The 22055-nt window shown below is 58.0% G+C and overlaps 1 protein-coding gene across 4 annotated transcripts in view; it reads right to left on the bottom strand.

Moving 5' to 3' along the window:
- GRM7 (glutamate metabotropic receptor 7) overlaps positions 1-22055 on the bottom strand; it is a 207159-nt gene that overhangs the window by 55743 nt on the left and 129361 nt on the right. For 3 of the 4 annotated variants that reach the window (XR_009487913.1, XM_059856865.1, XM_059856863.1), the window contains exons 5-7: positions 20454-20594; positions 15560-15760; positions 8999-9138 (exon numbers count right to left, since the gene is read on the bottom strand). Coding sequence is in view for 3 of the 4 variants with exons in the window: in XM_059856865.1 (XP_059712848.1) it covers positions 8999-9138; positions 15560-15760; positions 20454-20594 (482 nt within the window). In the remaining variant the exon portion in view is untranslated. Of the gene's footprint in view, positions 1-7530; positions 8745-8998; positions 9139-15559; positions 15761-20453; positions 20595-22055 lie in introns of those variants that run through there. The other variant, XM_059856866.1, reaches the window with a different exon arrangement.

Here is a 22055-nt window from a genome sequence, read left to right as displayed (position 1 = left end):
CTCAAAGCAGGATTGTTCCTGCAGCAGCAGCACGTGAGCTCTGGGAAGGGCCATGCAGTGGGAATGGACACTGCTCCATCTCATCCCATTATCCCATGCCATGGCATCATCCTACCCCATTATCCCATGGATCCCATCCCTTCCCATCCTCTTATGCCATGCCATGCCATGCCATCATCCTATCCCATTATCCCATGATCCCACCCTCCCAGCCCCTCCACGGGGTCCCCAGCACAGCCCCCAGCCCCTCCCAGCACTGCTCTGCCACCCCAGAAGGAGGCAGAGCTCTCTCCCACCTGCTCTTTGGTGCTCCTACAAGAATCAATTCTCAGCCCTCGTTTCCTTCCCTTTCACTTCTCCTCTTCCTTTGTCCTTTGTTTGGTATTTGTCACCTTTTCTCAGCAGCCCTGCAGCTCTGCCCCAGCAGCACTGGGAGCTCTCTGAGCACTCACAGCACCATTTTTAATGAGATCCAAGGGCCATTTGTTCTACATTAAAGCAAGGACATTTCCAGCACACCACTGATGGAGAGAAAAATGCTTAATCCACAGTTTTTGCAAAAATGCTTATTATTATATATTTCTGTTGACTCACAATAAAATGGAAAATTAATTATTTTAATGCTTTTATATCTGCCTACAGCTCTGTGTTGTCTTCTCACTAATGGAAGGGGGTGGACCATGCATCTTCAGTACTCATCCTGCAGCCCCTGCATAATATTTTTTAATTATAAAAAGAGCATGTGCTTCCAAATGTGCATTTATAACACACAGCTCTTGTCTCTTGAAATGGATGGGTTAGCAGAGCTAATCCAAGGCAACTTTTTACCCTGAAGTGCCTTAGGATGAGGGAAAATCTGAATTATCACAGAATCCCAAACTGGTTTGGACATCAAATCCCAGCCAGTGCCACCAGGCATGGCAGGGACACCTCCCACTGTCCCAGGTGCTCCCAGTGCCCTTCCCTGGCACTGCAGGGACACAGGGCAGCCCCAGCAGAGACTGTGACAGTGCAGGAGGACAGGCCAGCCCCAGGCAGGGCAGCCAGCCCCAGGCAGGGCAGCCAGCTGCACTCAGAGCCCTGTTCCTCACCTGCTCAGTGCCCACAGCTGCACACTCTGAGCCCCCAGAACAAGCCTGGATGACAAGGGCCCATCTAGAAGCAGCTCCAGGAGTTCTGGGTTTTCTCCTGAACACTTTTCAGAGCTGTTTTTCATGGCACAGCCACGACCTTCCCTAAGGTCTGAGCAAAGGATTAGCCCTCTTTGTTTATCTCTCTTATGAGCCAAGAACTTCTGATTTTTTCTGTTCTTTGTGATTGTGGGGAAGTTCTGCTTCTGCCAAGCCCAACACAGAGCTCCCAGTGTGGAAAGGGCAGTGAGGAGAGGGAACCAAGCTCATGTGTGTAATTTGGAGAGCATTCCCCCTGGAGTGCCTGCCAGCCCAGAAAAGCTGGCATTTATTCATCCTCCTCACTCCCCAGCTGGTTCAAGCACCTGCATTTCCCATTATTTGGTGCTGGGTTTCCCTCCTGAAGGCTCAGCATCCATGGGCAGCGATTTCCTCACCACATCTCGTGTGCAGGGCAGAACAGCACAGGGCAGGGAGGGAGGATGAAAGAAATACAAAATACTGAGGGAGACTTTCAGTGCCCAGCTCATTTAGGCCCTAATAAGATTGCTGCAGTGATATTAATAATACTAATAATATTAAATGATCCTGCTCAGGTTATGCTCAGCCAATTGGGCCCTAAAAGAACTGCAGGTGTACACAGAAAATGAAGAATGGCTGGTGGCCATGCACACTGCCAGGGCAGCAGCTGCCTCCCAGGACAGGGAATTTGTTCTTGTCTCCCACACCCAGGGCTGCAATCCCTCAGCAAAACCTGCCCTGGGAGCTGGGACTCACCCCAGGGGAGGGCACCACGAGCTCCCAGCCTGGGCTGAGTGAGGAGAAAAGCCTCTCCCACCCCTTCCAGCTGCATTTGGGGAGGAAAAGGGCAAAATCTGCTCTTACAAAGGGAGCTGAAGTCTGTACAACCCCTCCCCAGGCAGCCAAAGCCAGGCAGTGCTAAAGCAGGGGGAAATCCCTGGTTCCACTGGCACTGGGGAGCAGCTGCTGCTCAGCCAGCCCAGAGCCCTGGGCAGGTAAAGGTGGGACTGACCAGCAAACAGGGATCTCCCACGGGAATCATTGCACAGAATGCACCTTTTCAGTCTGGGGGAACAAAAACCAAATGAAGCTGGGAAACAAAGCAAACAGAGGCTTCCCTCAAGTTGTTTCAGAGCAGACTGAGGACCCTCTGCAGCTGTTTTAGGGGCCATTATTGTCCATCATGTGGACAGTTAGCTGGGGACACTCTGAATTCCACAGCATTGCTCTGATGTTACAGTCCTGCTGCAGAAATCAGTGCTCGAGGACATTTAAACAGATTATTTCTGACCCACTCCACACACGTGGCCTGTCAGGAACCTCTGTGCTCTGCTTAAACACTGGGAACTGCACGGGCTGCTCACATGGGCCTGATGTGAGCAGAGCTTTCAATCAGCCTTTGTGGGGTTTCTCTCTCCTCCCTGGAGCAAACAGGCACAATATGACACATCTGTCATCGTTTCTGCTCCACCACCCCGGCACTGGCATCCCTGTGGGACCAGAATTTCATTTTGCAGAGCACAGCTGGGTCATGTTTGGGATCTACAGAAGCAGCTCCAAGCCAAGAGCTCCCAGAGCTGCTCATCCAGTTCATTAAAGGAGTTTGCTTGCAAATTTGATCAACAGGAAGGGAGACAAAGCAGCAAGTTCTGGCTGCTGTTAGCTGTCACCAGACTTGGCACCACTGGCAGGTGCCAGCCCCGGATGTGCCACTGAAACCTGGGCAGGTGCAGCCCCAGCAGCCCTGCTGAGTGCCCCAGGGCTGGCAGGGAGTGCCAGGCTCTCAGCTCTCACAGGGACAGGCATGTTCAGCTGCCACCTCCTCCCAAGCTGACCAACAAGAGGAGGTGAGAAAGGAGACCCCAGGGCTGCTGCCAGCTGGGCAGGGTGGCACTGGGGACAGCTCTAGGGACCCAGGGATGGAGTCACCCTTCAGCTCCTCCCTGGGTCACAGAGCCTGGGCTCAGAGAGGCCCAGCCCTGGCCAGGAGCTGTGACACAGACTGCACATCCTCCTGCAAGGACTGTGCACGAGCAGCATTAATGCTGGGCAATGATCCCCACCACTGCACACACCCCACCCTGGGAGTGGCACTGCCACCTCGTGTCACCAGTGACGCAGGGGACACCTGCAGGGACAGGAGCAGGGCAGCAGGAGATGCAGGGTATCCCCAACAGTGCCAAACCCAGAAACTCCATCTACCCTGAACACACTCTGCTCCAAAGGAAAAACCCCAAACCCAGCAGCAAACCCAGGAAAACAAGGAACAGCAATCAATTTGAACATGTTATTTTAGACAAATACCATCTGTTGGCAGAATATTCCTGAGCAACAAACACCACAGAAGAGGTGCTTGGATCCAATTCCAATTCCAATATTTTATCGAAAAAAGGCAGGTACAGCCAGGTCTCTTGCCAGCAGGTTACACAGTTAATTACTCTCTTCACCAGCTCACTATTCATAACATTTATTTCCAAACTCCCTAACAGAGATGTTTATGGCATGTAAATTGATTAGTCTGAGCCCAAACAGATTCAGGAGGTGTTGAAGTGAGCAGGTTCCACATAAATTGCACAGAGGATTACAGAGTTACTCAGTGTGCTTCTGTGTGTGGGGAAAAAGGATTGCAGGGTAGAATTTCCATCCTGTGCCAGCGACCGTGCTGTCCCTGTCCCTGTCCCTGCTGCTGTCCTGCCAGCAAAGGCTCCCCTGCTCTGGGGGCAGCACTGACCCCAGCTCACCCCAAAGCTACAGGGATGTTCCTTGTTCCAGGCAAGGTTTATGGCACACTCTGCTCCCCAGGGCAAAGAGCAGCTCCCAGCTGCTTGCCCAGGGAGCAGGGAGTCACCCAGGGAGCAGGGAGTCATTCAGGGAGTTACCCCAGGGAGCAGGGAGTTACCCCAGGGAGCAGGGAGTCACCCAGGGAGCAGGGAGTCACCCAGGGAGTTACCCCAGGGAGCAGGGAGTTACCCCAGGGAGCAGGGAGTTACCCCAGGGAGTTACCCCAGGGAGCAGGGAGTTACCCCAGGGAGCAGGGAGTTAGTCACCCAGGGAGCAGGGAGTTAGTCACCCAGGGAGCAGGGAGTTAGTCACCCAGGGAGCAGGGAGTCATTCAGGGAGTTACCCCAAGGAGCAGGGAGTTACCCCAGGGAGCAGGGAGTTACCCCAGGGAGCAGGGAGTCATTCAGGGAGTTACCCCAAGGAGCAGGGAGTCATTCAGGGAGTTACCCCAGGGAGCAGGGAGTTACCCCAGGGAGCAGGGAGTTACCCCAGGGAGTTACCCCAGGGAGCAGGGAGTTACCCCAGGGAGCAGGGAGTTACCCCAGGGAGCAGGGAGTTACCCCAGGGAGCAGGGAGTTAGTCACCCAGGGAGCAGGGAGTTAGTCACCCAGGGAGCAGGGAGTCACCCCAGGGAGCAGGGAGTCACCCCAGGGAGTTACCCAGGGAGCAGGGAGTTACCCAGGGAGCAGGGAGTTACCCAGGGAGTTACCCCAGGGAGCAGGGAGTCACCCAGGAGCCCACATCCTCGGGGGCTGAGGAGGGGAGCAGGTCCATGAACAGCTGTGCCCATGGAACCACTCTGATCATCACCAATGCCATCCATGTCCCAAGCACTCTCTGGCAGGGCTCAGCCACAGCTCCCTGATTGTGGAGCTGGGGAGGGACAAGGGGACCCCAGAGCTGGGGGTGAAGGACAGGGCAGTGTCCTGCCCGTGGGGAGCTGGGGAGGGAGGGACAAGGGGACCCCACAGCTCAGCTGGGCACTCCCACACAGAACAGAGCCAGGAGCCCTCCCCAGGGACAGCTGCCCTGGGGGGTCCAGCCAGCACCTCCAGCCCATGGGGCAGGATCCCAGCTCCCCAGGAATGGGGCAGGATCCCAGCTCCCCAGGAATGGGGCAGGATCCCAGCTCCCCAGGAATGGGGCAGGATCCCAGCTCCCCAGGAATGGGGCAGGATCCCAGCTCCCCAGGAATGGGGCAGGATCCCAGCTCCCCAGGAATGGGGCAGGATCCCAGCTCCCCACTGACCCCAGGAGCAGCTCGTGCCCACGGGAGGAGCCCAGGCAGGTCTCTGCAGCCCTAGCACGAGGCCAACACCTGGAAAAAGCAGGTTCAACAATTTCACAGGGAATGTTTTCCTCACCTATTGATTTGAACAGTTCTGGGATACTTGCACAGGGAACAGGATGGAAAAACATAATAAACCTGGGACCTGCTGAGTTACCTGTACCTGGAGAAGGAGAAGCAATATCACCAAATTTCCCAGGAGAAGCTGTGCTTCCTCGAGGAGCCATCCATTTCTCCCTCCTTCAGGCACATCAGTTCCTCCAGGAGAGATGTGTTTGTGTCAGCCCCTCCAAGCACGAGAAGCTGCATTTTCAGGAGCCAGCAATGGATGGGAGCTGCTCAGGCAGCTCCTCACACCCCTCCCTTCTCCAGCAGCCCCACAGGCTGCCCTACACACAGCAAGGACACCTCCCGACTGAGAGGGGCAGGGCAGGGCATGGAGGGGTCCATTCCTCCTCTGAGATCCACAGAGGAGCACAAGGAGCTCCCCGTGGAGGCAGGACCTGTCCCCTGGGCACGCTGCCTGCAGCCACCCTCCCCTTTCCTGCTGCTGGAACCACACCAGCCTCAGACACCAAGGCAAACCCAGACAACAACAGACTCAAACGAGGCACTGGAAAAGCAAACCAGCCCGAACCCAGCACTCCTCATCCTCCCCAGGGCAGGCAGGCTCCTCTCCACCAGCAGCACCTCTGAAACACCAAAGCTCCAGCCAGGCCAAGCAGCTCTGCCAAGGCTGGAGCTGCCCTGAGCACAGAGCACAGCCTCCAGAGCCAGGCCTGGCTTAAAGCCCAGCTCTGCCCTGGGCAGGGCATCTCTGTCCAGCCTAATGCACCAGGTGTGTCTGTGCAGCCCAAGTGCACCAGGTGTGTCTGTGCAGCCTAAGTGCACCAGGTGTGTCTGTGCCTCCCACAGGTGCCAGGGGCCACGGAGCTGTGCTGCAGCAGGGATGGAGCTGGCCGAGCTCTGAGCCTGAACTCCAGGGCAAACACTGCAGCCCAAAGCTGCCTGCAGCAGTGACAGGGGCTGGCAGAGCTTGGCACAGCCCTCACCAAGGAGAGGGGTGGCACCTGGCCTTCCCTGGCCCCTCAGCACCACAGCCTTGCTGCAGGGAGAGCAGAGCACTGCCATGGCCTGGCATGGCACCCTGGCCAAGGCCAGTAAAAGCAGACATCTGCTCCTTTTATCCTTGCATGGACACTGAAACACAGCCAAAGCTGCCACTGCACCGTGCCCTGGGCGCTGGGCACAGCCCTGCTGGCTGATGGCTGCCAGAGGGCAAAGGAAAATGGGGATTGCTCTGCCCTCACATCATCAGCTGTTGTGTCCCAGCTTTGCCACAGTGAAAATCAAATGTTTGTAATCTGACCTGAGACACAGCCCCAGGTAATTCATGAGGCCAGTTTATCAACAACAAGGAAACAGAGCAGATCTGGGGAGTCCCAAGAAGCTGCTAGAGCTCTCCTCAGTCTGTCTGCCAACACAAGCAAGAGAGACAAAACTGAAACACCAGTTACGCTGCAATCTGACATGGAAAAATGGGGTTCAGCTCTCCAGATTATTCCAGAGAATAAAGCACCATGAAAGGGAAGGTGACTTCGTGGAAGGCACCCCCAAGAGCCTGCAGAGCAGCAGAGTGAAACATTTCCCAGAGTGAAACACTTCAGTTCCTTCCTGGAATGAGGACGATGACAAAGAAGCAATCTTTACTCACCGAGCTGGTGTCCCGCCGTTCCTGCCCTCCTGGAGCTGCAGGGCACTCACCTGTGGGCTCTGCAGGGCACTCACCTGTGGGCTCTGCAGGGCTTTCCCCTGCCCAGGGAGTGCAGACACCCAGGAGGGACAAAGCCCTTGGGACACAGAGCACGGGGCAGAGCTGCCCCCTCAAACTGCAGGTGCACCAAAGAGCCTGGCTCTCCCCTCTGGGTTGTGTTTGGCAATGAGGACTGGGACACATCCCCTGAAGAGTTATTGCCACAGTAATTACTGAGGACAAAGCACATCCTCTGGTAGCTTTCCCTGGGATGTATTTAATGGAATTTCTTTTGGTTATTTCCAGGAGTCCTTGACTTCTCTAGACTCCACAATTGTCCTTATTATTGTAAGAAAGAATCCAATAATACCAAAGGGACTGTCTTAGATACAGATTTGTGTGAGGAACTGGGACACTTGAGTGATCAGAAGGGAAGTTAGTGAGAGAATCTCAACTTCTCCCATGACCCTGTGGCCACGGGGCCACGAGGGTGAGGAAAGAGGTCTTTTTATGGAAACATTTAACACAACAACAGGAATACAAATCGAGCTCCATTAATTTAGCTTTAAATTTTAATGGATCAGGATGTGCAGTTTACATAAAGAAGGATTTGCTTAATAAAATATTAATATTTTTTGCTAAAGAGCTGTAAATTGCAAGTTAATATAGGTTTCCTTATATAGAACATCTAAAGTTGAAAAGCACTGAAAGAGCAAATCAAACAGAGAAAATAAAAATGAGCCAGAATTCAAGGAGAGTGAAATATTGTGTGTGATCAGCCTCCAAGAGGGGCCCCTCGGTGACCCACATTATTTCCTTGGTTCAACAGCAACCATGGGAACATTAGAAATAGGAAGTGTGGGGCCTCTGGCTCCATGCCAGGGGTGGCTGTGACCCCTGTGGGCAGCCCGGGGCACAAAGGGCTGGGGGGAGCTCAGGTGTCCCCACAGAGGTCACAGGGCCAGCCCCAAATGTGACACCAGGTCCAGAGAGAGCCTGGGCTGGGAGCACCCCCTGGGTCACCCTGGGTCACCTTCTGTGTCACCCCCTGGGCCACCTCCTGTGTTACCTCCTGGGTCACCTTCTGTGTCACCTCTTGGGTCACTGTGGGGTCACACCCCATGTCTCCTCTGTGTCACCCCCTGGGCCACCTCCTGGGTCACCCCAGTGTGTCCTGGCCACCTCTGGAGGGGTGTCAGGGCTGGGCCATGTCCCACAGCCTGTCCTGTCACCCTTCCAGAGGAGATGTGGCAGCAGAGGCAGAGAAGGAGCCCCAGCACACCAAGAATTCCAATGTCCCTGGGCTGGGAGAGCTGACTGAGGGAGGAAAGCCTTGTTCCACAAATACCCAGGAATGCCTTGATCCTCCTCAGCTGTGGGGCTGAAGAGCCCAGGGGAATTGCAGTCTCTGTCTTTGGGTGTTGGTAACCCTCCCCAGTGAGCCAGGCATGAGGCAAAGCTGGCACCAGTGCCCCAGGAGCCCGAGGCAAAGGGCACAGAGCCAGCAGGGATCCTGCAGCCACGTGGGCACAGCCAGGCTCGGGGGCTGAGGCTGACACGGTCTCCAGCTCTCCCACCCACCAGTCCTGGGGCTTTTTTCTGGGAAGCATCCAAGTGCACTTGAGCACCTGCTCCTACGTGCCAGTTTTCCTTTAGGCATCATCCCAGGCAGGCCACCTCACCCAGAGGGTTAAAAGCACCACTGGAGCAGTGACTCACTCCAAACACATTCTGTTCCAGCCTTCCAAAGACAAGAAAAACCAAACAGCATCTGCAAGGGAAAGCCCAGTGCTTTCAAACTACAACAAATCCCAGCTCCACTTCCCAAGCTGGCACCTGGGCACTGCAGCCACGCAGCAGCAACAAAACCTGCATGAGCAGCTGGTGTGTCTGTCAGAGTGAGGAGCTCTGGCTCTCTGGGTCCAGGGAGAGGGCTGCAGGACAGGGCAGAGGGACCCGGTGTGCAGGACACGGCCAGGGGCCCAGCTGGTCTGAGGGCCCAGGGCCAAGGAGCAGGGCACTCACGTTGAGCTGCAGGTCGTCTGTCCACTGGCCCACCAGGCGGTAGCCGGGCGTGCTGGTGTTGCTGCTGTGGAACTGGAAGATGTCGTAGCGCCCCGGGGCGTCCCCGTTCTTGTTGAACATCACTGGAGTGCCAGCACTGCCTGGGGGAGCAAAGGAGACAAAATCCATCCACCCAGCACCAAATCTTTACCCAGCCTGTCATCTGGGCTTTCACACCGGAAACACGCCGAGGCCACCATCCCACAGCCATGCAAAGGGGACACTCTGGGACACTGCCACCAGCCAGCCCTGTCCCACAGAGCCACCATCCCACAGCCATGCACAGGGGACACTCTGGGACACTGCCACCAGCCAGCCCTGTCCCACAGCCATGCAAAGGGGACACTCTGGGACACTGCCACCAGCCAGCCCTGCCCCACAGCCATGCAAAGGGGACACTCTGGGACACTGCCACCAGCCAGCCCTGTCCCACAGCCATGCACAGGGGACACTCTGGGACACTGCCACCAGCCAGCCCTGTCCCACAGCCATGCAAAGGGGACACTCTGGGACACTGCCACCAGCCAGCCCTGCCCACAGAGCCACCATCCCACAGCCATGCAAAGGGGACACTCTGGGACACTGCCACCAGCCAGCCCTGCCCCACAGAGCCACCATCCCACAGCCTTGCAAAGGGGACACTCTGGGACACTGCCACCAGCCAGCCCTGTCCCACAGCCATGCAAAGGGGACACTCTGGGACACTGCCACCAGCCAGCCCTGCCCACAGACATGCAAAGGGGACACTCTGGGACACTGCCACCAGCCAGCCCTGTCCCACAGCCATGCAAAGGGGACACTCTGGGACACTGCCACCAGCCAGCCCTGTCCCACAGCCATGCAAAGGGGACACTCTGGGACACTGCCACCAGCCAGCCCTGCCCCACAGAGCCACCATCCCACAGCCATGCAAAGGGGACACTCTGGGACACTGCCACCAGCCAGCCCTGTCCCACAGCCATGCAAAGGGGACACTCTGGGACACTGCCACCAGCCAGCCCTGCCCCACAGAGCCACCATCCCACAGCCATGCAAAGGGGACACTCTGGGACACTGCCACCAGCCAGCACTGTCCCACAGCCATGCAAAGGGGACACTCTGGGACACTGCCACCAGCCAGCCCTGTCCCACAGCCATGCAAAGGGGACACTCTGGGACACTGCCACCAGCCAGCCCTGGCCCACAGCCATGCAAAGGGGACACTCTGGGACACTGCCACCAGCCAGCCCTGTCCCACAGCCATGCAAAGGGGACACTCTGGGACACTGCCACCAGCCAGCCCTGCCCCACAGAGCCACCATCCCACAGCCATGCAAAGGGGACACTCTGGGACACTGCCACCAGCCAGCCCTGTCCCACAGAGCCACCATCCCACAGCCATGCAAAGGGGACACTCTGGGACACTGCCACCAGCCAGCCCTGTCCCACAGCCATGCACAGGGGACACTCTGGGACACTGCCACCAGCCAGCCCTGTCCCACAGCCATGCAAAGGGGACACTCTGGGACACTGCCACCAGCCAGCCCTGTCCCACAGAGCACCATCCCTGCCCTACCCTGCTGCCTGGAACCACACAGCGAGCCCAGGTGAGCCCTGCCTCACCTGCTCTGCCCAAGGCCAGAAGCAGCAGGAGGCTTTCCTTCCTGCCCTGCAGGAGAGCCTGCCTCCCACCTCCTGTCCTCAGGGAGTGCTGCAGTGAAGGCACTCCTGCGAGTGCAGCCTCTGAATGCTGCTCCCCCCTCCAGAAAGGGCCATCTGCTCCTGAGACATGCTGCTGTCAGAAGGCAGCCCGGGTCTGGTGAGTCTTAATGCATCCAGAAATAGGGAACAGAACTCCTTGTGCACTGCCTGTGCACTGCCTCACCTGGGACAGCACTGCCTGTGCACTGCCTGTGCACTGCCTCACCTGGGACAGCCCTCCCTGTGCACTGCCTGTGCACTGCCTCACCTGGAACAGCACTCACTGTGCACTGCCTCACCTGGGACAGCACTGCCTGTGCACTGCCTCACCTGGGACAGCACTCCCTGTGCACTCCTTGTGCACTGCCTCACCTGGGACAGCACTCCCTGTGCACTGCCTCACCTGGAACAGCACTCACTGTGCACTGCCTCACCTGGGACAGCACTCCCTGTGCACTGCCTGTGCACTGCCTCACCTGGAACAGCACTCCCTGTGCACTGCCTCACCTGGGACAGCACTGCCTGTGCACTCCTTGTGCACTGCCTCACCTGGAACAGCACTCCCTGTGCACTGCCTCACCTGGAACAGCACTCCCTGTGCACTGCCTCACCTGGGACAGCACTGCCTGTGCACTCCTTGTGCACTGCCTCACCTGGGACAGCACTCCCTGTGCACTGCCTCACCTGGGACAGCACTCCCTGTGCACTGCCTCACCTGGGACAGCACTCCCTGTGCACTGCCTCACCTGGGACAGCCCTCCTTGTGCACTGCCTGTGCACTGCCTCACCTGGGACAGCACTCCTTGTGCACTGCCTGTGCACTGCCTCACCTGGGACAGCACTCCCTGTGCACTGCCTGTGCACTGCCTCACCTGGGACAGCACTCCCTGTGCACTGCCTGTGCACTGCCTCACCTGGGACAGCACTCCCTGTGCACTCCCTGTGCACTGCCTCACCTGGGACAGCACTCCCTGTGCACTGCCTCACCTGGGACAGCCCTCCCTGTGCACTGCCTCACCTGGGACAGCCCTCCCTGTGCACTCCCTGTGCACTGCCTCACCTGGGACAGCACTCCCTGTGCACTCCTTGTGCACTGCCTCACCTGGGACAGCACTCCCTGTGCACTCCCTGTGCACTGCCTCACCTGGAACAGCACTCCCTGTGCACTCCCTGTGCACTGCCTGTGCACTGCCTCACCTGGGACAACACTCCCTGTGCACTCCTTGTGCACTGCCTCACCTGGGACAGCACTCCCTGTGCACTCCCTGTGCACTGCCTCACCTGGGACAGCACTGCCTGTGCACTCCCTGTGCACTGCCTCACCTGGAACAGCACTCCCTGTGCACTGCCTCACCTGGGACAGCCCTCCCTGTGCACTCCCTGTGCACTGCCTCACCTGGGACAGCCCTCCCTGTGCACTCCCTGTGCACTGCCTCACCTGGGACAGCCCTCCCTGTGCACTCCTTGTGCACTGCCTTGTCCAGGCTCTGTGGCACACCCACAGGAGTGTCCTGGGCAGACCCAGAGCAGGACCCTGAATTAACTTTATTTACCATGAAAATGGTAAATAACACCTTGTCACTCCAGTGACAAACAGCCCTTCCTGCGTGCTGGCAAAGCCTGGAGCTGCCCTGACACCTGAGCCCGGCCTCAGGTGAGCTCTCAGCAGGACACCTGCATTGAGATCAGCACAGCACTGGCTGGGGACCTTCCCAAGAGGAGAACTCAAGCACTGCCTCATCTCAGAGCTCCAGGAGCAACCTTCCCGGGTGACATTTATTTCCAGACATATTAAAATAGGCTTCAGTGGGGTAGAGTAATATTGTGTCAAGATTGAAGATCATGACAATCCTCCAGCATATCTATATTCAAAGCTTCCTCCTCCTGTGTAACTTTTTTTCCCTAAAGCAATGAAAAATCTCTCCTGTTGTAGCACTGAACTTTAAGATTATCGTTTTCTTCATGATTCCCATTCTTCATTGAATTCCAGGGAGTGAAAAAAAGATTTGAAGGAGTGAATTAGCATAGTCTCCATTCTAGCCCTGGTAAATTGTTTCCTGTCTCTCCTACAATCCTCTGAGATCAGATACAAATTCAGTTCAAAGGCTGGTACAGAAAATCTCCCACTGAAATCTCTCCTGGCTGGTTCCTTGTGAGCACCAGGCAGATATTTAATTGTCATTACAGATTCATGCAGCCAGAATACATTGGAGTGGAAACACTTAGAGTCAATCAGAAGCAATGGCTGTAATTCCTTGGCTCCTCAGGAAAGGCAGCAAAGTGCTAAATGGGATTTGGCTGCTCACCACTCCTAGGGCTGCTCAGGGTGAGTTAGGCTCAGCCTCCCCAGAGCTGACAAGAAAGGGACACCTGGAACTGCAGGAGCTCAGGTGAGCTCCCAAAATGAAACAGACACACACAGGCAGGTGCAGGGCTGCTGGCAGGAGGCAGATGGAGGATGGGCACCACTGTCACGGCCACCCCAAAGCCAGGGCTGGGACAAAACCTGGGGGACACAGCACAGCCACCTCCGTGGAGCAGCACCCCAAACCCCAGCAAAGGCACTGAAAGGGACCTGGGGTGCCCCTGGGTGCAGCAGGGGGGCACAGCACCATGGGCTGGGGGCCTGCAGGGACCCCAAAGGCACAGCACCATGGGCTGGGGGCCTGCAGGGACCCCAAAGGCACAGCACCATGGGCTGGGGGTCTGCAGGGACCCCAAAGGCACAGCACCATGGGCTGGGGGCCTGCAGGGACCCCAAAGGCACAGCACCATGGGCTGGGGGCCTGCAGGGACCCCAAAGGCACAGCACCATGGGCTGGGGGCCTGCAGGGACCCCAAAGGCACAGTCCCAGCAGGGAGCTCAGTCCCCCACAACCGCAGCTCACCCACCCTCAGGACAGGGCAGGCAGGAGCACACCCTGCTCACAGCCTGTGCTGAGGGGGACAGGAGCACACCCTGCTCACAGCCTGTGCTGAGGGGCACAGGAGCACACCCTGCTCACAGCCTGTGCTGAGGGGCACAGCCAGCCCTGCTCACAGCCTGTGCTGAGGGGCACAGGAGCACACCCTGCTCACAGCCTGTGCTGAGGGGGACAGGAGCACACCCTGCTCACAGCCTGTGCTGAGGGGGACAGGAGCACACCCTGCTCACAGCCTGTGCTGAGTGGGACAGCCAGCCCTGCTCACAGCCTGTGCTGAGTGGGACAGCCAGCCCTGCTCACAGCCTGTGCTGAGGGGGACAGGAGCACACCCTGCTCACAGCCCGTGCTGAGGGGCACAGCCAGCCAGGGGAGGTGGGATCCATGGAGCAGCTGGGGAGGGAAGCTCTGCTAACCCCGGGGCAGGCACGAGTGTCCCTCTCCTGCCTCTGAGCTGCAGTAATTGGGCTCCAGCCAGGGCTCTGCTCAGCAGGGGCCAGCCCTCCTTAACCTCTGGGTGAGGCTCTGGAGCCCTTTCTGTGCCACCTGTCTGCAGGGTCTGTCAGTCCTGGTTTGCATCACTGCAGCGATCCAGCCTCAGCTCGGGCTCCTTTCATGAAATAATGAAATTAATTAAAAGTGATGTATGAAAACCTCATGGCAGAGAGGAAACAGGCGTTTCAGAAATAACCCTTGATCTTCCAATCATTAAAACATGTCGTTATTTCACTGGTGCTTGATCATTTAGGATTTATTTTCTTCCTGTTAAGGGTTCCCAGATTCTGCTGAGCCCACTAAGCAGTTCAGAACCTGTGTCAGTCTCCAGGCTGCAGCTTCTTGCTCATGCAGAGCTGTGACAATTTAATTCAGTTCCCAACAAAGGAGCTGCCTTCTCTCCACACAGACACAGGGCACTTGACACCTGCAGGAAGCCCTCAAACCCAGACACAATCTGACTGAATTTGCAGGTTTCGATCTCTTAACCACTGCAAGATGAGAAATGAATTATGGAGAGGAGGACAGCAGTGACACAGGTGTCACCAGCCAGGGAGTTTGGTACTCAGGGCACGTCCATGGCAGTTTGGGCACCCGAAGGGCTCCCATGAACAGCATCTTCAGCTTTTCACTGGCAAAAACACAGCTGCACTTCAAAACGTCCAGAATTTCACTGGGTGAGCACTTGAGGTTTAAAGTCTTCCACATTTTGGGCCTTTTGTCCTCCAGGACACAATCACAAAAAGCACACTGAGCTCCTCACTCAGATCCAGCCTCTCCATCACAGCCTGGCTGCATGGATGGCAGCACCTCTGCAAGGAGGGCAAGGCCCCAAAGCAGGGCCAGCAGGGGGGTCCCAGCTCGGGGCAGGGCCAGCAGGGGGGTCCCAGCTCGGGGCAGGGCCAGCAGGGGGGTCCCAGCTCGGGGCAGGGCCAGCAGGGGGGTCCCAGCTCGGGGCAGGGGGGTCCCAGCTCAGGGCAGGGTGGTCCCAGCTCAGGGACCAGCAGGGTGGTCCCAGCTCAGGGACCAGCAGGGTGGTCCCAGCTGCACGGGCTGAGCAGAGCTGCTCCCCAGCAGGAGGATGGCCAGCTCTGGGGCTGGCGACACTGAGAGCAGCAGCAGAACAGGCCATGCTGTTCCTGTCACACTCAGCTGCACAGAGCTCCCTCTGCCCCAGCCTGCACCCAGGAAAGCCCCCTGGAGCACTGGGGAGCAGGATCTGTACCCAGGGCAACCCCTGCCCAGCCCCATGGGGGGGTCAGCAGGGGACAGCAGGGGCAGCAGGTGATGAGGGGGGTTAGCAGGTGACCAAGGGATGTCAGCAGGGGACAGAGGGTGTCAGCAGGGGACAGGAGGGGATCAGTGAGTGACAGGGGGGTGTCAGTAGGTTTCAGTGGGGGTCAGCAGGTGGCGGGCCGGCTCTCACCGTTGAAGTTGACGCTGCGGATGTACTTGAGCAGCCGCTTGCCCCCCGCGTGCTCCATCTCGGGGCACAGCCCGGCGCTGTCGGCGCACAGGTCGCGGTTCATGTGGTGCAGGGCGTGGGCCATGGCGTACACGGCATCGATCACGAACTGCACCTTCCCCTCCTGCTCGTAGTGCGAGTCCTTCCCGATGCGCTCCTGCCCTGCGGGGACACACGGCGACACTCAGGGACAGCGGGGACAGCGCTGCCCTGGCGCCAGCGGAGCCTGAAGGCGCCGCGCCTGCCGCCGGGACCATGAACCGTTCTGGGCCGCGGCGTTATTGATTAAACCACGACCAAACCTGTCACTGCCACCGGAACCACCGGCTCTGCTCGCCAGTCACTCTCTGAAACCCAGAGAAGCGAATCCTGCCCGAGCCCGCGGGGGGATCCCGGAGCCAGCTCCAGGCTCCGAGCGCTCCCAAGCCCGGCTCTGAGCGTTCCTAAACCCGGCTCTGAGGCTCCGAGCGCTCCCAAGCCCGGCTCCGAGCGCTCCCAAGCCCGGCTCCGAGCGCTCCCAAGCCCGGCTCCGAGCGCTCCCAAGCCCGGCTCCGAGCGCTCCCAAGCCCGGCTCCGAGCGCTCCCAAGCCCGGCTCCGAGCGCTCCCAAGCCCGGCTCCGAGCGCTCCCAAGCCCGGCTCTGAGGCTCTGAGCGCTCCCAAGCCCGGCTCTGAGGCTCTGAGCGCTCCCAAGCCCGGCTCCAGGCTCTGAGCGCTCCCAAGCCCGGCTCCAGGCTCCGAGCGCTCCCAAGCCCGGCTCCAGGCTCTGAGCCCTCCCAAGCCCGGCTCTGAGCGCTCCCAAGCCCGGCTCCAGGCTCCGAGCGCTCCCAAGCCCGGCTCCAGGCTCTGAGCACTCCCAAGCCCGGCTCTCAGCCCTCCCAAGCCCGGCTCTGAGGCTCCAGAGCTCAAAGCAAGGCACAGCCGGTATTAAACCTGGTGTTTGTTCTGCTGCCCATCCCGGGCTCTAACCGAAACTCAAAGCCAGATCAAAGGAAGCAAGAGTCACTGCAGAGAAGCCACCGACGGGGCTGCGGAGAACTGAGGGACGCGGGGCAATTAACGGGTAATTAACGGGCAATTAACGGCACCTCGGGATGCTCCTGCCGTGTCAGCCCTGCTCCCCAGCCCGCGGGGTCTCAGAGGTCCTGCCGAGTCCCAGGAGGGCCCGTAAAGTGCTGCAGCAGGAGAGAAGGTTTGGAGTCCCCGAGCTGAGCCGAGGGAAGCGCCCCGGGAGCCGCACCCGGGCACTAATTAAATTAATAAATAATTAATAGCGAGCACCTGGATTAGGGGGAAACCAGAGCACGGGAAGGAAAGCGCCGGCAGGCAGCAGAGCTCGGGAGCAGGGATGGGAGAGGTGATCTAAACAACTGAGGCTGCCTTAGCCCCTCTCTGGCCCTCGGGCTGCAGGCACAGGTGTGCCCTGGTGGCCATGGCCACAGGTGGCCTCTGTGCTCTTCTGGTCACCTGAACAGGTCGGGGGCTCCGCAATTAGGCAAGAAACCAAGCAGGATTTTCAGAGGCTGGAACGAGGCACTGCAGGCTGAGAAACAGGAATCTGATTTATTCCTTTCCCCTGAAACTGTCCATTCACCCCTGGCAGTGCCCAAGGCCAGGTTGGACACTGGGGCTGGAGCAGCCTGGGACAGTGGGAGGTGTCCCTGCCATGGCAGGGTGGCACTGGGTGGGCTTTTATGTCCCTTCCAACCCAACCCATTCCAGGATTCCACGATGGTTGAGGCCCCCTTTACCAAACCCCCCAGTTTTACATCTCACCTCCTCTAGAATCCTGCAAACAAGTGAGCAGGAAAAGTGAGTTTCCAGCTGGTGACGTTCCAGGCAGGATCCTGTTCATTATTCACTCCCTCTCACTGATTACAGAACTTATCAGGATTTCAAGGCCTGACAAGGAAAATGCTTTTAAGTGGTTTCAGCTCTGGAGCCAAATGAGCAATGCAGCAGGAAGGGATGCCAGGGGAGGGGTCTGGGATTGAAATGCTGCACACAAACAACACTGATAAGCCCCAGCAAGTTCCAGAAGCACGGCTGGGCACACACACAGCAGGAGGAAAACCTGCAGCAGTGGAGAGATCTGAGAGAGGAACCCGAGCAAAACACACCTGGGAAAACCTGAGAGCAATGTAACAGTTCCCAAACAGGAAAATAGCAAAGGTTTCTGAATCTCAGTAGAATTTCCAAGAACAAGGATCCTTCCCTGTGCTGGGACAGCCACTCAGCTGGGAAGTAAACATCAGCTGTGCACAGTAAATCCAGATGTGGAGACAAATACCACTCCTCCCCCCAAACATGTCTGAGTTTACACAGCTGGGAGTGTGCTGTCCTTCACCAAAGCACAGGCTGAGTTACCTCCTAAAGAGATTCCACTGCAATGAGAATTTGAACCCAAATCTGAAGCAGCAAAGAACCTGCAGAGCAATTGTTATGATTATGAAATGTTATGGAGCAAATATTCTTCAGACTTCAAAAAACCCAGCAAATATCCAAATTATGGGCCTGGCTGAACAGTGTTCCCTCCAGTTTGTGTCACCCTCCTGCTGCTGCAGTGAGCAGCAAATCAGGCCCAAAGTCCATTTTCAGCCAGGAATAAACCAAAGGTGATGGGCACAATTTTAATTGAGAGCTGCACCATTTCTGTTCATTGAGAGCTGCACCATTTCTGTTTGTCTTTGAGAACTGCACCATTTCTGCTCCTCTTTGAGAGCTGCACCATTTCTGCTCCCCTTTGAGAGCTGCACCATTTCTGCTCCCCTTTGAGAGCTGCACCATTTCTGTTTGTCTTTGAGAACTGCACCATTTCTGCTCCTCTTTGAGAGCTGCACCATTTCTGCTCCTCTTTGAGAGCTGCACCATTTCTGCTCCCCTTTGAGAAGAAGGTGCTTTTTTGTTGTTTTGTTACTGTGGGGATCTGCAGGAGCCACACAAGACCATGGCTTGCCCCAGCAGTGGAGCAGCTGGCCCCTGGGACCCTGCAGTGACTTCAGAACACGCTTCTGTCCCACGGGTTTGCAGTGAGCACCTCGGGATGGCAGAGAAGGATGAACACAGCAGCAGTTTATTGCCATGAGCATTTTTTGCCTCCCAAGGGTCTATTTGAAGGTGATGACAAGCAGTTTAACCCCCCCTTCCCACTCGAGGCTCGAGTGCTCCTCATCATCCTGATTCCTGAGAGACGGAGCAGGGGCCGGCTTCAGGCACATCCTCACAGGAGAACAGCTGCAACAAAGGCAGGGAAAACAGCTCCAAGCCCAGAGAGCAGAGAACAGAGAGGAAGAATCCCACTTGTTCCATCTCTTTCAGACGCCAGCAGTGAGATGCAGGTTTGAGAGCTGCTGGTCTCCCTCCTTCATCTCGGCACGCAGAGCAGAGACGTGCCTGCTGCCAGTGCCTCTCCTTCAGCTGATCCCTCTGCACTCATTGTTATCACCACACAACAGAGGGGATGTGCTAGGAGGAATAAATAGCATCTCTAGGACGATTTTTATGGCATATAATTCACACAGACAGACATCAAAATCCCACTCCATGGGCGCTCGCGGGAGATGAGTTCAGAGACTGCTTCAGTTCCTGGAGAATTAAACACCTTTTCAAAGGGTCTCGCACAATAGTGCTGCTGAGAGCCCGCTGATAGCCATCATTAACAAGAGATTTAATTTAAAGATTGTGCAATGCTCACGGTATCAAGCAGGCAGCTCTTACTTGCACAAGGTGGAACTCGCAGCTGGGGAAGCGCTGGCAGAAAAATCTCCGTGTGCACCCACGGCCAGCACCATCAGCCAGCCCCCCTGGGGACAGGGACAGGGACAGCCCCCACAGGTACCTCCCTGGCACTGCCTGCCAGCACAGACCTGCACACACAGCCCTCAGGGCTTCTCCACCTCAACCCTTCCTGTGAAAAGAGCTGAGATCCAGGGCCAGAGCCACCCCCAGCATGCCAGGGTGAATATTGCAGTTTGGAGGAGCAGGGGATGACAAGGAGGCCTCGGTGCACTGAAACCCTGCAGCGTCACCTGACAAAGCCCCCCAGGACCAGGAACAGCAGGGACAGAGCCCCCAACCCAGCCTCTGCCTCCAGATCTCATCACAGACAAAAGCCTTTATTTATCCCAGCACCACCCAGCAATCCCCAGGGGATTTCTGGGGAAGGCAGATGAGCTTTTAAATTTCTCCTGCTCACCACAAAGCATCGGATAAAGCTCCAGCCCAGACTCCCCCCAGACTCCTGGGGGCCAGGATGTGTGCCCAGGAGTGCTGAGCTGCTCCCTGGCACCCAGACTCCCCCCACACTCCTCTGGGTGGGAGTTTTCATCCGTTTTCAGTCAGTAAAGCAAATCCTCCCATGAACGGATTTCCCCTGATCACAACTGAAGGCAGTTTCCCACCATGACACATTCCAGCTGCTGCTGGGAGATCTGAAGGGGCTGGGGGGAGGCTGGGGGGACTCCAGGTGCCACCAGCTGTGGCTTCTGTGTCACAGAGGCACACTCTGCTTCTCCAGGGTGTTCTAATAATGAAATCACACAATCCCAGAGTGGGTTGGGTTGGAAGGACCCCAAAGCCCACCCAGTGCCAGCCCTGCCATGGCAGGAACACCTCCCACTGTCCCAGGTGCTCCAATCCAGCCTGGCCTTGGGCACTGCCAGGGATCCAGGGGCACCACAGCTGCTCTGGGCACCTGTGCCAGGGCTGCCCACCCTGCCAGGGAACAATTCCTTCCTAAATTGTTCCATCCTCCATGTAAAACAAACCAACACCTGCAGGCAGCCTTCACTCCAAGCAGAGCAGTCCTGGTGCCCCGTTCCAGAGCAGGAGGAGGGGAAGGAGGAGTTCATTCATTACCTGTGCACTTCCTGTCCGTGTCCTCCTTCTTGGAGCCTGTGATGGTCAGCTTGCAGTTGAAGTTCTCCTCCCAGTACTCTGCAAACCACACGTTCCTCCTGTTGTTCTCCAGGGTGCGAGAGGTGAAATAGGTGTCAAAGCCTGCAGGGGGAGAGGGCACGGCTGGCTCCTGGCTGCTGTGCCCTGGCACACACCCTGGGTCTGGCTGCTGTGCCCTGGGAGCCTGGCACACACCCTGGCTCCTGGCTGCTGTGCCCTGGGAGCCTGGCACACACCCTGGGTCTGGCTGCTGTGCCCTGGGGAGCCTGGCACACACCCTGGCTGCTGTGCCCTGGGAGCCTGGCACACACCCTGGCTGCTGTGCCCTGGGAGCCTGGCACACACCCTGGGTCTGGCTGCTGTGCCCTCAGGAGCCTGGCACACACCCTGGGTCTGGCTGCTGTGCCCTCAGGAGCCTGGCACACACCCTGGCTCCTGGCTGCTGTGCCCTGGGAGCCTGGCACACACCCTGGCTCCTGCCTGCTGTGCCCTCAGGAGCCTGGCACACACCCTGGCTGCTGTGCCCTGGGAGCCTGGCACACACCCTGGCTCCTGCGCCCTCAGGAGCCTGGCACACACCCTGGGTCTGGCTGCTGTGCCCTGGGCAGCCTGGCACACACCCTGGCTCCTGTGCCCTCAGGAGCCTGGCACACACCCTGGCTCCTGCCTGCTGTGCCCTCAGGAGCCTGGCACACACCCTGGGTCTGGCTCCTGCGCCCTCAGGAGCCTGGCACACACCCTGGGTCTGGCTGCTGTGCCCTGGGCAGCCTGGCACACACCCTGGCTCCTGTGCCCTCAGGAGCCTGGCACACACCCTGGGTCTGGCTGCTGTGCCCTGGGGAGCTCTGCAGGGGTGGAGAGGATTGAGAGTGCTGGCTGTGCCCAGAGGAGCTCCAGGTGGATGACCTGCCCTCCTACAGGTGCAAACCCACTGGGGAGGGGCATCTCAGAGGATGTTTGGGCACTGCAGCCGCTCTGGCACTGCAGAGGAGGCTGCAAGGATGGAGCAGTGAGCTGCCACAGCCCAAGGCACCCCTGCTGCTGCCCCATCCCTGCACTCAGCAAGGGCTGCAGATGCACCTCCCATGGAAAGGGGAACCTCCCTGGCACTGCAGCCAAGGGTTTCCTGCTGGGGACAGCCAGGCAGGCTGGCACAGCCCAGGATGGAGCAGAGGCTCAGGAAAACCATCTGGCACGGAAATTAGCACGCCAGTCCTTCCAGCAGGGACAAAAATAGCACCGAGCCAGCTGTTTGCAAACTGGAAAGGAGACTGGGAATGGGGTCAATCCCTGTTCTCCCTGCTCTGTGCCAGTGACCCAGCTCCAAGCCGGGCTCTCCCAGGGCTGAGGCTGCTGCCCTGCACAGCCCAGCTCCAGCACAGCCCACTCACCCCAAAGAGCAGCCAGAAGCAGCAGCCCTGGGGCTCCAGAACAGCAGCCCTGGGGCTCCAGGAACAGCAGCCCTGGGGCTCCAGGAACAGCAGCCCTGGGGCTCCAGGAACAGCAGCCCTGGGGCTCCAGGAACAGCAGCCCTGGGGCTCCAGGAACAGCAGCCCTGGGGCT

The sequence above is a fragment of the Haemorhous mexicanus genome, chromosome 11, assembly GCF_027477595.1.
Source record: "Haemorhous mexicanus isolate bHaeMex1 chromosome 11, bHaeMex1.pri, whole genome shotgun sequence".
Lineage (NCBI taxonomy): Eukaryota > Metazoa > Chordata > Aves > Passeriformes > Fringillidae > Haemorhous > Haemorhous mexicanus.
This window is presented reverse-complemented; position numbering and strand designations above follow the sequence as displayed.